General features: G+C 43.0%; 1 protein-coding gene across 1 annotated transcript in view; it reads left to right on the forward strand.

The window, feature by feature from the left end:
- The window catches only part of cntln (centlein, centrosomal protein), an 88,799-nt gene extending 76,933 nt beyond the window's left edge, over positions 1-11,866 (forward strand). Inside the window, exon 27 of the mRNA XM_078261957.1 lies at positions 11,018-11,866. Within this exon, the coding sequence (XP_078118083.1) occupies positions 11,018-11,128 (111 nt within the window). The 3' untranslated portion in view covers positions 11,129-11,866. The remainder of the gene's footprint in view (positions 1-11,017) is intronic.
- Positions 11,867-16,376: the final 4,510 nt, after the last annotated feature.

Genomic DNA, 16,376 nt, shown 5'->3' on the forward strand with positions numbered 1-16,376 from the left:
AATGTATTAAAGAGATATTTTGTTATATATTATATATTATTATATATTGACTTTTTGCTTGGTAATTTAGTTAAAGAATAATTAATTCATGTTCATTCAAGTTTAATTTAAGGATTGAATGATAGTGTAACTTTATGTATCCAACTACAAATAATTACAAAGCCAAAGGCTTTGAAATTTTTTAGTGCAATTGCAAGTAGCCGTTTTTTTGTCTAGATTCCTATTATTATACCAAATACTTTAGCCTAACATTGCAGATATTCGGCTTTGTTAGTCTTCGGTGTAGAAGAATTTGGGCACCAGTTTAACCCCAATATGGTAAATGGAGGAATTTTTTGTTCCAACCCCAATAATGTGTCCTGATCCAGGCTCAGAAAACAACAATGATGCAAAAGATTAAACAAAGAAAAGCAACTGCATCCTTGTGTGTGTGTGTGTGTGTGTGTGTGTGTGTGTGTGTGTGTGTGTGTGTGTGTGTGTGTGTGTGTGTGTGTGTGTGCGCGCGCGCGCACACAGCCACTCATCTGTGAGTGCTCTGCTGGAGCTTTACTTGAGTACTGTCAACGTCTGCTAGCTGTGATATGTGTATGATTGAGAGTGTCGACACTGTGTATGTGTGTCTTTCTTGTGTTCTTGTCAGCGGCTGCCACAGGTACTCATGCGTCGCCTTCGCACCACGACACACACCAGACACTGTTCTCCTGTTCCCCAGATCTTCTTCTGACCTTTCCACCTTCCTCTCCCCCTCCCACACACACACACACACACACACACACACACATACACACACACACACACACACACACACACACACACACACACACACACACACACACACACACACACACACACACACACACACACACTACTGAATCCATGTTTTCCCTTCTAGCTGGACAGCTCTCAGTCCCTGTTCTCTGTTTCTCTCTGCCATCCTCCACTGTCCTGCATTCCTCTCTCTCCCTCTCTTTCTCTCTCTCTCTTTGGCTCAGACCCCGAGGCAGCTTGTTAGTGGGGAACTAAATATTGATTTGGCGGGCCTGTCGATGCCGAGAGAATGAGCTAGTGTCCACCAGAGACCTCGGCACCGGCAGCCTGCTATCGACGTTTTCCGTGGGCAGAACAGGGGTGGTGGAAGGGGGAGGGAGTGGAGGAGCTGGTGTGGGGAGTGGAGGAGGAGAAGACTGGAGTATGACAAGGCTGAGACTCGCCCCTAGGTCTCTGTGGGGACCGCTGGGACCACCGCAGTCATCCCCCCTCACTGCAACAGACTTTTTCTATCCTCTTTCAAGTCCATCTAGTTCTGTTTTTTTTCATTTATTTATTTCTATTTATTTTTCCTCTTTTCTCTATCTCGTCTGGTTTTTAAAAGTGTGCTGTCGTATCAGGAGGACACCAGGCTCTGTCTCTGCATGTGTCTCTCGTATTTCTGTCGTTTTTTTTCTGACAGGCTGGTGTGACATCTTACATACTAAGAGACCAAGGGAAGGGTCTATGAAGACAATTTCAGCGCCTGTCTATTAGTTAATTAAGGTAGATCTCCTAATGTTGACGTTTTGATACCATTATGATAACATGTCTATACTGCACATGTCCGCTAATGCTGAGAAGTGAGCGTTTTCTTAGTGAGGGAATACACTTCAAGAACTCATACTCTATCCTCTTTGCCTCTCTACTCTCTGTCATAGCTTATGAAAGGCTCACCAAGCAGAACATCTGTGAAGTGGAATGGCCTGGCCTGTCACCCTGCCTGTGACACTAATAACATACTCCCCTAATAGTGATATGATCTTACCCCCGAGCTGCACTCACACACACTTCTTTGGATTAAAAGACACAGTGACAGAAATAGACCCAGTGAAAGGAAAGAGAGAGATCCATGTCCTTAACTGGCTGGCTGTCACTGAAAGAGGATGAGGATGTGTCCAACTGTGTGTCTGGGTATGTGTATGTATTCGTGTGTGCATGTGCACTCTCACGACAGCCTCATCTTGTCACTGTCAGTGCCTAATGGAGCTGCCAGTGGGACAGCACTTTATTATCTCAGTGGCCCTGTCAATAGCAAACCCATCATTCACTCTGTGTGTCTGTGTCTGTGTCTGTGTGTCTGTGTCTGTGTCTGTGTCTGTGTGTGTGTGTGTGTGTGTGTGTGTGTGTGTGTGTGTGTGTGTGTGTGTGTGTGTGTGTGTGTGTGTGTGTGTGTGTGTGTGTGTGTGTGTGTGTGTGTGCGCACGCAGATACGAAAGAGCTGAAGAGTGGTATGTATGTGTGCATCTGTGTCTCTGTGTGTGGGCCATTGTTCGCCATCGCTGTCATGCGCTGCCACATGTCAACCTAACAAGAAAGAGAGACATCCACAACACATCGGCAAACGTTGCAGGCATGGAGATAGGTGACGTGAATGTGTTGAGTTACTGCTCCGTTGATGCCAAAGAAGTGCCATAGATTTCTGGAGCCCCCTCACCGCTGCCCCACACGTCTAATCAAAACCAAATGAAACATTGCATTCATTTCCTCGTCTTTCACCTCCACTGGTGAGTTAATGAAATCAAGCCCTACACCTCTCAGTGGAGAGCCACCATAAGCAGAGCTCCATAGCCAGAATTGAGGGACGGTGCTATGTAATAATCATGAGCAGGCCAGGGGGTGTACTGTATGGCTCCATCGCAACCCACCATGAATAAGGCCAGCAGAGAAGATGGAGTGTCCATGTGGGCCATGGGGTCCAGGCACCGGCCCGGGGAAGCATTGATTTAATTGCCTTTGGTTTATTTGTGGAGTCCTAATTATTGACTGGAGGTAGAATTTAATGGGCCAAGTCTTTATGAAGACAGGGAAATGACTGGCTTCTGCTGCTGGCCAATAATGAACAGGAGGACCATGTGCATGCAAGTGTGTGCACATGCATGCAAACACACACGCTCCCTCCAGATCATTTTTCAGACTCATTTTGTACACACACATACCCATCTCAAGCCTCATGACAGCATAATAACATTTAAAAAGTCATTGACTCTGTTGATTTCTTTATGAGAGGACAGTGGTTTGGTTTACTGGTATGGGGTGGCGCTGAGGGCTTGCTAATATTTACTTCACAATCACACCCGAGGGAGACGTACAAACATCACTTCTTATCAGCCTCCAAACTATAACAAGCAGATGAACATTACATTAAGACACTAGTAGAGACAGGCTGGACCAATTTCGACTGGACTTATTATAAAACAACAAATGCGTTAATAGATGAACTACAGGGCTGAAATTTTTCCTGTCATTTCAAACCCTTATTGAACTTTGGGGAGGGGCTGCTGCTGCTTATTGCTACGATATTAATGACTTCATTTATCTAGTTAAATAACCGACTTTATTCATGTCACTTCTTTTCAAAGCCTCTCACCATATGGGTAGTTCCGTAGGGCATTACATCATTAACCCTCGGTATTAAACATATCAAAGGCCTTACTTTACAGTGCTAATGCAGCGAGAAAGTTTTCTATTGTTGTCAGTTCTGTGAGGGTGAGGGGTAGTGTGTTGTGTTGTGTGGCTCATTATGCCTCTGTAACGACAAGGAACAGCTCTGAGTCCCAGACTTCTCTCTGAAGGAAAGTGACTCTAATTAAGCCTCATTTAATGATTGAGCTAATTAAATCAGCCACTCTTTTTCTGTCTCTGTAAATGTGTTTGTATGTGTGTGGAGGGGACTCAAGCCGAGCCTTTGTACTGTAAATATGTCACTGGGACAGTTGTAGGGACCAGGAGGGTCAATCCCAGGAGTAGAATGGTGTTAGTGTTGTTGTTAATACCACAGCACGCTGTGAGTTATCCTGTACGTTCAACTTGCATTTCACATCAATAGAAACGGCAGTACAGCTTTTTGCTGCTGTTCCTTAGCCATTAAACTGTTGGGTTGATTAACCAGGCAAGCTACAGTATATCAAACAGCACATTTCAGGAGATCAGTTAAAATAGGCCAGGTGAATAATGGTATTATTATTCTTGAGTCATGATGCTATTTTGGAGCTTTAAGGTTGCTGCCAGTTTGGTTGTAACCGAGGGTCGTCCTTTGGAGCTTAGTGGACTTTTGCTCTTTAAGTTACTACAGGAAGAAAATGAAGGATGAAAGTAGACATCTCCTCATTGAATAGATGACTAGATGTGTTAAATTCCCTCATGTCAGGTAGCAAGCATTGAAAGGGAACAATTCTTAGCACCTTCTTGTTTTGTATGTGACAGTGTGCGGCAGGCACAGACACTTTTGTTGATTGTAACTGCTTCCCAGTACATTACCTCAGCCAATGAGCCATACTGGTAATCACGGGGGTGTTCTTGATTGCTGAATTCTATCTAAAGGTTGCATCTGTTTTGTATGGATACCACCTTTCTATATTTATACCCCAATCGTGCCTGAATCACCTCATTTTCACACCTAATGAGTAGGAACCTGAAACAAAGACCCGGTGCTTTCCGGTGTTTAATCTTGGGTGTATTTAGGTCAGATCCCTAACAAATGCACTGAAATGATGTTTCCAAACAACGTATCAAGAAAAGAAGAGATTTTTAATTACAGTATTTGTGGCCCCAAGTGTCCAATTCCCTTTCATATCAGTCTCTAGTGACCTAAAGGGGAGAAAAGAGAGGGATCTGCTCCGCTGCAGGGGTAGGTAATTACGAAGGAGAGAACAGGCTTGTCGGTGCTTTAGTGATTTTCTTACCTGAGCCCCTCTTTGCAAATGTGACATATTCATTATAGGAGATAATCAAATGCAAGACTTTTTAGTATGGTGCCTTTGTGCTTGGGCTTTTTTTTAATCTATTTATCATGCTGCTGTTGTTGTTATTCCCCCGTTTGATAAATTTGATTTTCAAACAAAAGTGAGAAGATCAAAGATCAAAGAGCTGTTTTTTACCTCTCTGTGATTAAACTACTGTAACTACTTCTCCCTTACCTTGAATAGTGGCCTAGATTGGAGACGGCTAACCAGCCAGGGACAAAGATTTATAGCAGGAATCCTTCACCACTGTGAAAACGCACCTGTCGTGCCAATCAGATCCAAAGCCTTACTTTTTTATGGTGATTATTAGATTAACCGGTAGTGTACATCCTTGTTTATTACAGTGATAATATACACTGTACAACTATAAGGTATGCTGTTGTTACAGGTAGACACTCCTGTAGGACTTTGGAAGGACCCAAATGTAATTTTTAAATTTGTAGTTTTAATTAAGCAGCAACATCTGCCTAATTATGGCTGTTACATTGATATTGATAAGGTGGTAAACTAGTGAATAACTGAGAAAGAACACTCAATAGTAACATGCTGAGGGCATGCAGGAATTTGAAAGATGTACCCCGTTATATCTCTTTTAGGCTCTCTGATTCCCCCTCCCTCTTCATTCTGACTCATTTAGATATCCAGCAGCCTGACACAATCTTTACAACTACTCACAAATTGGGCCTTTGGAAATAATTGCGCTAACCCGTTCCGAGGGAGAAGACAAAAGAGCTGGAATGATCGATCTTTTAAGAAGAAGAAAAAGTTGATGTGTGTAATGCCACTACCAGACAATGGTCACTGGAGTGCTTCAACTTTGAGCTGCTTCTTGCCTTGAGGTGTGCCCCAGGCTGTAGAATAGCAATGTCATTTAATTGGCTCATAAAAACACCTTTTTGCTTGCAGCTCTTGTTCTTGTCTTCACACACACACACACACACACACACACACACACACACACACACACACACAGTGTCAGTGGCTTTACATGTCAGTTCACTTCTGAAACATGTTCATGAAATCACACCTAGACAAAAGGCCTGCTCTGCAGGGCCTGTTGAATAGTAATGGATGTGAGTTAGCATGGCTTAATGCTACACTAGCTTTTTTAGTGTTGCCATAGGGGACAGGGCCTCTTGCAAAACGGCGGCTGCGTTGCTTAGTGCTGGCGCAGGCTAGCTCTGCCAAAGGGGACAGGGGCCCGACTAAATCAACTGTAGCATAACATTAGTGCCAGTTCCTAACACTGCCTTAAGCAGCCCAGGGGATGCGGTAGGGCAGCTGCATCACAGCTTACCTCTGAACATCCTGCAGGGTTTCGGTCCCCAGCAAATGTGGCAGTTAGATGAAAGGAAAGGATAGTCCTGATTGTCCCGTCCATGAGCCTGTGTGTGAGTGCTTGTGTTTCCTTGTGCCAGAATCTGCTGATGTGAGTCGCACACATCATAGGGATGTGAATCTGAATGAGAGATATTTTTTCAAACGCAATAGAATCATTTATCAACCAAAAGACCAAAATGTTCTCTCACTGTTCTTGGTGACATAAATCAACTTTAATGAAGCTTTATAAAGATGTTGATGCTGTTGTATTTATGCCTATACAGTACGTTACACAGTTTTTGTGCACCCCCGTGGATTAGGGGTTAAGACTCCGACCATAAAGCACAACATCCCCAGTACTCTCTTCCCCTTGTGTCTTGTTGTCTCTCCACTGTCCGAGTTAAAGACTCAGAATGCCCTAAAAATACTTAAGATGAAGGAATGGAAAGAAGATAGGGTTTCCTTCATAGTTTTAACATCTGTTTCAAGATTTCACTCCTCTTAGGTTTATCTAGATCATGTTTACCTGTTAGTGTTGTTTACCCATATTCCCATATCGGTACTTTTAATGATCCAGTCTCCCTCTTTGCTGTCCCATAGAGCCTTGTGTTGTGGCTGTGTCTCTATTTTAGTGGGTTTGTTTGCATAGTTAGTGGCTCTAAGTGCAATTAGCTGATTGGGAAATTGTGCGCATGTGTGTGTCTGTGCAGATGTGAATGTGTGTGTGTGAGACAGAGAGAGTGAATTCTCCCTGGAGGACAGAGGCAGAGGGAGTTGTCTCAGCAGTTACTTCAGTGTAGTGGTTCTCTGAGGAATAGCGCTGTGTGTTTGATGCATCCAGTGCTGTTGGAACTGATTCCCCACAGCACACATGCTCAAGTGCGTACACACACACACACACACACACACACACACACACACACACACACACACACACACTTCACAGCACACTGGGCCTTGTGTTCTCTGCTCCTGTTACCTTTAATGAAGAGGAGAGATGTGTCAAGGGGCAGCATGACTGTGTGTGTTTTTTTTATGTGAGTTTCTGAGGTTGTCACTCTCTCCAGACATATTGGAAGTTGATAAGACGATAGTTTCAGATGTCCTTAAAACATGTCAGCTGCATACCTTATTCTAATTGTTGTGTTAATCACTTCAAAGAAACATGATACCTTGTATTCTCTGATGCAGATGTTATTCAGCAAAGTTTGTTACAGCACTTCAAACTTGTGTCAGCCTGTTTTCTCTGTGTATGGTTCAATAGCTTATGTTTTCACATTCTCTTTCAAGAGATTAAAAGTGAAAGATTTTATGATATTGAAGTCACTATTTTCAGCTTGGCCAGTCCACATCTCATCTTATGCCATGTGACTTAGGAATCTGCTCAGGGAATGAATTTGTTTCCCTCATTTGAAAAAGGCGCTTGTAAAAGGCTCAAAGGCTGCACATAACTTAAAGTGAATATCTATAGGCTATACAGTATGAACGCCTGCCTTTGATGAGGCACCCTAATGACCATAAAATCCTTGTGTTGATTCAGAGGGAAAAAAAAATTAGCCAGAACTCTCAGCAGAAGCCTGCTCACCTCTTTCAACAACAACAACTAACCAAACACATATAGTTCCTTCATACTCAACCTTTGTAATCCTGTATGATTAAGTGGACATATATTCTCATCCTTTCACATTCCCAGCATAAACACAGTCTAGTAAAAACACAGCAATGCTGTAAATGTCCCCATCGATGCTCATGATGTTTTTGTTATGCCTTGAGGTGTGTCTACTGAAAAGTGATCACTCTGGGGAAAGCATAGTGTATGTTCAGCCTACCAAAAAAAAGGGGACTGGTTGCAATATTCCTGTGCTTAAAGGATCAATTAAACATTTTTTTAAGTCTGTCACAAAACACTACTCACATGCCCACATGTACATTAAAATAGTTTTTGGATGCTGTAATAATTTCTCCTGTCCATATTGGCCAAGAAGAGATCTCCCTCTGACATGATTCCAATGTATTGTGAGGTACAAAATCCACAGTCCTTTTCAAATGCAAAATGTATTCTAAAATTTACCTAAAGCTTATATGAGGTTTCTCATTTTGTTTCCTCCTAAGGGACCGTTCGGTATTTATGGAATGGACCACCTGAGGAAAATAGGGAAGGGTCATGTCTTTTTATTCTTTGTTGAGGTGAGGGTCACCCAACGTTTTTTAGTCTTGGAGCGGGGGGGGTGGATACAACTTTTTTATTCATGAAAACAGCAACATTTCAAAGTGGCTTGTTTGGTGCATACTTTTCCATGTAGCTCTCAGTCTCGGCCCCCCATTGCTAGCAGATGGGTCTGACCCAACAAAAATCGCAACATGACAGCAACACGAGTTTGGAGTTGCTTTCTTTGAGAATGCAACCCTATAGCTAACTGCGCCACCTGTTGCCAAAGTATCGTCACTGACATGAAGATGGAATATAATGAAGCTGACTAGCTCAAAGGTTTCACGTTGCCTCGAGCTCGAGCACCCACGGAAAATACTGAGCCAGTAGGCTACATTCATTAAAAATTAAACATTGCAGTTTAAGTGCTAAGTGGAGCATGTGAGTGCTGATCGCGGTTACGTGTCAGTTAAACTTCTCATCTCCAATCCTATCTGTATTTGTGAGAAGTGGCGCTGTCCTGAGTTGAAAGATAGCCTACTTTACGGCTTTATTATCGAGTTAATAGGTGTGTGTGTTTTTGTCGGCCGCTGTCCATTTCCTACGGTTCCTTAATGCAAACATTTTTTGACTACTTTTTTTTTTTTAAAGGGTGTGCGCCCATGAGCACCCACGGAGGAAAACATAAATCGGCGCCTATGATAGAGGAAGATTGACAGATCTAATATACATATTATAATTTATTTACAAGACTGTCAAAGGGAGACGGGTATCTTTCTGCCCTGTCAGACGCAGCTCTCCCTCTCCTCTGCCTGCTCCGTGGTCGCGTGTGTGCGAGTGACAGCCCGGTCAGCAATCTCTTGTGGAGTATTATAACTTTGAAAAACCACAGGTTCCAGTTAATCTTATAATGGATATGTGTGTTGAGTTATTTTAACAAACGATCGGGGAAATAAACGCTTCTTGTCCACGAGTCTCCTGAGAGACTGTGAAGGTGTACGAACTCAAATTGCAAATTTGCAATTAGCCATCAATTTTCGTAAAACTGCCCATATTTGAGCTCTACATAGTTGATTTCTCGCATTAAAAAAGTCTCAGAAGTGAATTTAGTAATGAAATAGCAGACGAACAATATAAAAAGTTTCCAGTTGTTGGACACAACAGCAATCCAGTTGTTGTGATTGTTGCAGCGCTTTGCACACCAACACACTTTGAATTTCTGATTGGGCGGGCCAGCTGTCAATGCCGCCCACAGCTCCACGCCTGGGTCCCGGTGATTTGAAATTGTGCAAACGACAGCTTTTTCAAGGCATTTGAGAAGGAAGGAGTGGTAGCATGCAAACTCCCAAACTGACGCTCGTCTGAGAAATGGAGTTTTGGATAATGTTCAGCTTCGGCAGCTTTACCTATATACTCAAATGTACAATGACTGAGGAAGCCTAGTGACAAGTCCATAGCAACCAGTTAATGTGTTGAATTTGTTATTACCCAGTGTGCTTTGTTGAATGATCTCAATGTTTTGTTGTTTTATTTCATGTGAATACTAGTTTACTAGAGGAGTAACTTAGTATTTGAAGTAATGCAGTGATGCAGGAAGTGTGCATTTAGTTTCCATGCTTATTGTGTTTCCACAACAATGTTAGTGAGTAAATCTACTGAAATGGCCACCACACCATAACAGAGGAGTGGGATGCGTAAGATGAGAAAAATGTATTGCTGGCGAAGGGAGGGTCAAGTCTATTTTGACTAAAGATCCCGAAACTCCTCCGGTAACCTCTTTAATAAAAAACGAACAGTCCCTAAAGTGGGTCCTTGCTGAGCTGCAATGGAGGGATAGTAACAGAATGAAAAGGCTGATTTGGCAGATAACGAATATCTGGGGCAAGACTTCCTCTTCCGTGCGCCAGCCATTGTTTATAGTTCAAGTTGATACGTTTTGTAGATCTTTTATGCCCAGACGATATTTTGGCTAATCTTTATTAACAGATATCTGCATATGAATGCAGATCAATAAAAACCAAAGCTAATAAAAAACTAAATCCTTGTCAGATGACAGCCGATGGGTTCCGAGATTGCATTTTGGCCAATACGTTCCACCTCTTTTGCTCTCCTCACAGACTGTTTACCTGCATGCAACCAAGGTCCGCTGAAACGTGATTGGTCAATACTACAAACAAACTACAAACGGAAACCAGAACGCTTTATACCATAGTCTTGTCCCGTTGCTGACACATTCTGCATTCATGCAGATATCTGTTTATGGCGATTAGTCTGACTCAGACTACTGACGCCTCATATTAGCTTTAGCTTAGTTTCATATTGCCAGACCATATGTGCAATGTATGTCTGCCTACATTGCTTATCTATTCTGGGATAGGGAAAAAAAAGCTCTAGCTTATTTCTATTTCTTTAAACAAATCACAACCGTCCTGGGTGGAGCTAAGCCCCGGATGCAGCGACCGTGCCCTTGCAAAATAGATAGTGGAGATAGCGGATGGAGAGACATCTGCTGCTGTGTAGCCTGTTTTATAAATTGCTTTGTAAAAACACTCAACATGGACGGTCCCTCAAAAGTTTGAAAAGTCCTCAGGCCCCATCTGAGGTTCTGTTGTTTCACAAAACAGCACATAGTCTCTCTGAAAAGCTGCCAGGTGTCAAAAATCTGACTCTTTTTTTTTTTTTTTTATAGTGGTGCATTTGTGTGTTTTTCTCATTTTCTCTAACCCCTTCTACTACCGCCCCCACACCCTTTTTCTATCCATCCCCTCCCCTGCAGATCCCCTCTGTCGGCCAGCTAATGGAGGCTCTGCGCGTGAAGATGAAGGAGAGGAAAGTGCTGACAGAAGAGCTGGCCACGCTCACAACACCAGTCAGCGAAAAAGCCTGACTCCCCGGGCTGAGGCTGGGAAAACTGTCATCCTCTTCTTTTTCTCCCTCCCTTCTTCACTCCCTCCCCGGTTCCTACTCAGTGGGAGCTTGGCTGAGCCAAGCTGAGCCGGGGCAGCAGAACCAATATTTGTGAGAAAAGCGCTGTCGACTCACTCTGGGCCACTGGCTCAACACAGCAGCCCGGCTTTTGTAAATGAGCCCTCGACATCTGTGTTAGCGCTCAGTGCACTATGTCTATCAGACAGGCCCCTTTAGGGCCAAGCTAATTTACAGTGCAGCCACTCTCTCCCACTCTCAACGCAGACCTGGGGTGATAAGGCAAATGCTTACGCTAATGTTTAAGTTAGACTTTTTTTTGCCCTCTTTTACCTCTCTCCCTAATTTATTTGGCACCTGAAGGACCTTAAGGTGCAGGGACTTGACCTAGCAGTGCCAAGTCGACACTTAGAGAAAGTCAGGAGTGCAGCACAGAGCAAAATATTCACTGAAGAGGTTACTACACTGCTCTCAGAAAACATATCCAATGATTGAAGCCCGCTGCATTTTATTCATCAAATGCACTGCAAATATTTATTTCTGAAGGAAATTATCTTTGTTTGTGGATGTTTAAAATATGTTATAGTTCCTACTCTGCATTTGTTCTGTTTATAATTGTATATGGTAATAATGTATACATATTATGATTTTCTTCTGAAAAGCTCTTCTTATTTTCTAAATAAAAACCAATTTCACTTATTTTTGGCTATATTTTGTTCTTCAAAAACGGCATTATTGTTGGAGTTTCATGGTCGTATTTCTATGTGGTCACTCGTATTTTTTTTCCAGCAGTTCACAGGACTGTCAGTCAGTGTGTGTTTGTGACTGAGGATGCTCTGGTGGACAGCAGGGTTCTCACACCTCTCTCATGATTGACAGCTGACTGTTGGCATGAGTCCTGTCTGTAACAAGTGACCCCTGCTGTTGACATCATTAACAAGGGTCCACATGAGCACAAGTACACAGCACAGCACAGGGGTGTATTAGAGGAGTGGTTACATCCTTGACATAACTACCTCCAACCCCTTTTATCTGTTTTCCTTTTCCTCCCGCTCTTATTATTCATTTTGAATATTAAACCATGATCCTGATCTTCTCTGTCCTTGAGTTGGCATCCTACACAAGAGACCACACGCTTTTTCCTTCAAGTCATCCTTTTTTCTTTTTACTCCTTCCCATACCTCTCCTAGCTTTTGTTTTCCTCTTCATCACTTTCTTTTTATTATGTATAATTAACAATGATGTGAAGAATCCTCCGTTCAGGAATTAAAAAGAAATAATTCCACTTTTTAATCCCCCCTCCCTTCTCAAATATATGCTAATGATGTCGTTTTCCTTTATCTTTGTATAATAAAGGATTAGGCCAGGACTGTCTCTAGCTGCAACTCAGGGACCAATTTAGCTGGGATCCAGGAGAGACAAACCCTTGTGGTTAATTACCATTCATTAACATAGTTTGCATCTTTTCTTCCTCTCCGATACCCAGGAGCCAGCTATTGTCAATATTTGTCCCATATAAATTTCTGCAGTTTTTTTTCTCCAGTCACTGTCCTCAAGGGTAATGCAGCTAATGACAAACATTAATAACTCAGAGAAATCCGGTGGCGCACTGGGTATAGAAGAGCAAAGCATCGGTGCCACGCAAATTATCTCGGAGCCCCCACCCTTTGCTGTCTGACTGTCTCTATTTCTCTCTCTTCCTTTTATGCATAGTCAACATGTTTGCTCGTTGAGCCCCGGCCTCGGCTGACACACTCGTGCTATTTCTGTGACATATTCAAATGTGGGCCCCCTCAGCTGGTACTCCCTTGGGTTTAATTAACCTGGCCTTGCCTCTGACGCTCCCTCAGTGAAGACGTTAAAATGATCTTGAAAACACCCTTCAAACACCCCCCTCCCCCTCAACACACACACACACCATGTCTTCCACTAGGCGCTGTATATGATTCATCTCTTTATTTTTTGTGTAGGAATGGCGTGCCGTACCCTTCTTTTCTTCTCTTTCACTCTCTCCTCGTCTTCCACCCTTCTCTTCTTGTACAGCTCTCATTAAGAGAGGTTTCCTGTGGGAATTACTTTGATCAGTAGTTCCAAATGCAAAGTTTTACTCCCTTCCCCTTTTATTCATTCCAGCACAATCAACTCGGTGTCATTTCGTCAGTCTTTATCTCTTTCTCTCACCTCGACTTCATTTTAAATCCAACTCTCTTGTATTTTTGTCTTTCCACGGATTCCTGCAGGAGATTGTTCCTGGAGGGGTAGAGGAGGTCAGGGTCACGGGTTGACTTTGGGGTCGATCGATGATTTGTGTATGTGTATGTGTGTCCCAAGGCTTCTCTGTGATACTTTTAAGTTTCCTCAGTCTGAAGTGAGTGCGTGCCACTTGGGCGGGAAGGCGGGTAGCCCTCAGTACAAACAACAGTCAAAGCACAAACTGAGCATTTCTGCAGCCTCCAACTGATGCACAATTAGTCCTTTCAAATCTCGTCAACCAGCTGTGGAGTGAGTAGAAAACAGCCTCTGGTGATTTCCCTTACTTGACTGACACAGTTTCACACCCCAGCTATTGCTGCCAATAAACCAGTCTTCTTTGATTTCACACACACAGACACTTGGCACTGTCTTAAATAACAAGGTACTTGTGACATAGCCAAATGTGTTTTTGACAAATGTATAATGCAACATGTTTACAGTTTTCATTGTGTCTATCCTTCATGTTTGATGCACTGGGAGAAGGTTCAGAAACAATAGGTAGATGCTGTTTACCGAGTGTATGACAGAAATCTCACGCTTTTGTATTTATCTCTGACTGATGGGTGAAATTTTAGTCAAGAGCCAAATTATCGTTTTAACTTTTCGATCACAGATACGGCTCTTCAATACACCCATGTATAATTTTCTTATCAGATCAGATGCCACCTTAAAAAGAAAAAAAGGAATCACATATGCACATATGCTATGTATACAACCTCATTGATCTTTGCTTGAACAAGTCCCTTATCCTCCTCTACAGCACTCCAGACATGAAACAGGAGCAGATTATGGGTGGATGCCGTGGGAAGCTAGGGAGCAGATAAAAAGGGCAGCTGCTCGGGGGACTAAAGCTATGTTTTGATGCTGTGTGATAAAGCAGAGGCATAGGGCAAGAGGAAGGGGAAAGTTACAGGATCTATCTATATATATATATCCTCTGGCTTCCCTTTTTGGATTTCTCTCCCCTCCCTCTCACCTCTTTGTCTTGTCCATTGTAACCAAGCTGTTCCTGCACTTTTCTTGTTCTTTGACACTCACACTTTCTCCATCCCAGTGGACTGTCCAAAGCCTTGCTCATGGCAGCTGTCTCTCTAAAGCCATGGCCTGAGCTTCTGGGGAGAGAAAAAAAGAGAGAAAGAAAGAATGGGAGAGGGGTTGATCTGGTCTCTAATCCACCTTCTCTTACAATGTAGGAGGGAAGCTGCAGTCCTCAACATCACCTCAGAGAGAAGCGACTCTTTGAATGTGACTACCTGAACCCTCTGGTGTCCGTATGACTAATCTGGGATGTTGTCTCAAACAATGTAGAAAATGTGGCTTCTGATATCACAGATCAGTCAAACTGTCATTCTTGGGTGCGCTATATTGTTGTCAAATATTTCATGCTTTCAAATATGCCAAGATTCTAAGCAGGGGATTGTTTTTTTGTTCATCAGTTGACACACTATCCATAGGACCATTTTGTTATGTGCATTCAGAATAAAAACAAACAGCATCAGTCTTCATTGGTCCTAGTTGTTATAAAATAGGCAGCCGTCCTTTGTTTTTTGCCCCAGCATATATAATAACACCTTCGTCTGCGGTGTATAGCTCCTCAAAGCACCTCTCCACCTTGACTAACTTTTCCAAGCGCTCATTAGCGGACTGGCTGAAGTTTGGAGGGTATGAAGCGGGCTGGCAGATTACCCCCTGTAAAGTAGCACACCTCAGGTAATCACACTAATGAATTCAAGAATCCCCCCACTCACCCACCCCTTATTCCTTCTCCTTTTTCCTTCAGTTACTTTCTCTCTTTCTTCCACAGTGGCGGGTCGGTGCAAGAAGTGCCAAACAACAAAGAAGTGTTTGTTTGCATAATATTAGCACTGCACGCTCGCACACAGTGGCGGGGGCCTGACTGCAGGACTGACTGGAGGCTTCCCATGAACACAGGTGGAGCAGGGCGAGCATCACTGGGACCAATTAGAGCAGAGCACAGGTACATTAGCATGTTTGAGTGGAGTGGGATGGCGTAGGGATTGGTAGGCCTTATGAAACACACAAACACATGATCATGGCCTGGTGTGTGTTAGTTATTTGTCTCTAGTGACACAACTGGCATATGTGTGACAGATGACCCCCGCTCTGCTGTCACAGCTCATCCTGTCTTTTCCATCTGCACCTACACACCTTTTACCTCACAGATGCAATTGCAGTTTTCTTGCAATACAAGGGGCTTTCTTTATGATGAAATATTAACATGACAATTTGCTTATGTTTTAAAGATTAATATAAAGTCAGTTTCTTGTGGGTTGTTGCCTCAAAGATGAACAGAAACAAGCAGGAAGATGTGATTCACAATGTGTTTAGGGACCATCTTGCAAAATTACCATGGTAAAATTAAGGTACAAATTAAAGTAAACAATGAATTAAGATTAAGGTTAAAAAAAATAAGGATCTCAATGTGCCCAGGAGTTCTGGGTCTGCCCTGTGGTCTTCTCCCAGTTGGATGATCCCAGAAAACTGCTACAGAGTGGATTCCTGATTTCTGACCCTACCCATCCCAGACACCCTGCAAAGGTCACTTGTACGTCATTCTTGTGATCAGTGCCCAGAGCTCATGATCATAGGTGAGGGTTGGAACTCAGGATTGACGGTTAGCCTAAAAGAGGTTCTGGCAAACTGGTGACTCAAGAAGGGAAGGCCAGGGTAAAAGAGAACTTTTGACCTCAACCAGAAATATTAGGATGATGTAAGTAACGCTTTGAGGAATTCTTGAACCCAGCCGACATGTGCTCTCTGGACGAGATCAAGTTGATAAGGCTACTGTTGGTAGAGTTCTGGATTTTGTTGGGCTGTCTTGGTTTACATGCCTTATCAGTGTCATGCAGAGATCATAATCAGCAGTTATTGGTTGGCAGATGTACCTGGAATATCAGACTGATCAGCCTCTCCAGGAAATATTAAACCAGGGTGCT

This window comes from Sander vitreus, chromosome 2, assembly GCF_031162955.1.
Source record: "Sander vitreus isolate 19-12246 chromosome 2, sanVit1, whole genome shotgun sequence".
NCBI lineage: Eukaryota > Metazoa > Chordata > Actinopteri > Perciformes > Percidae > Sander > Sander vitreus.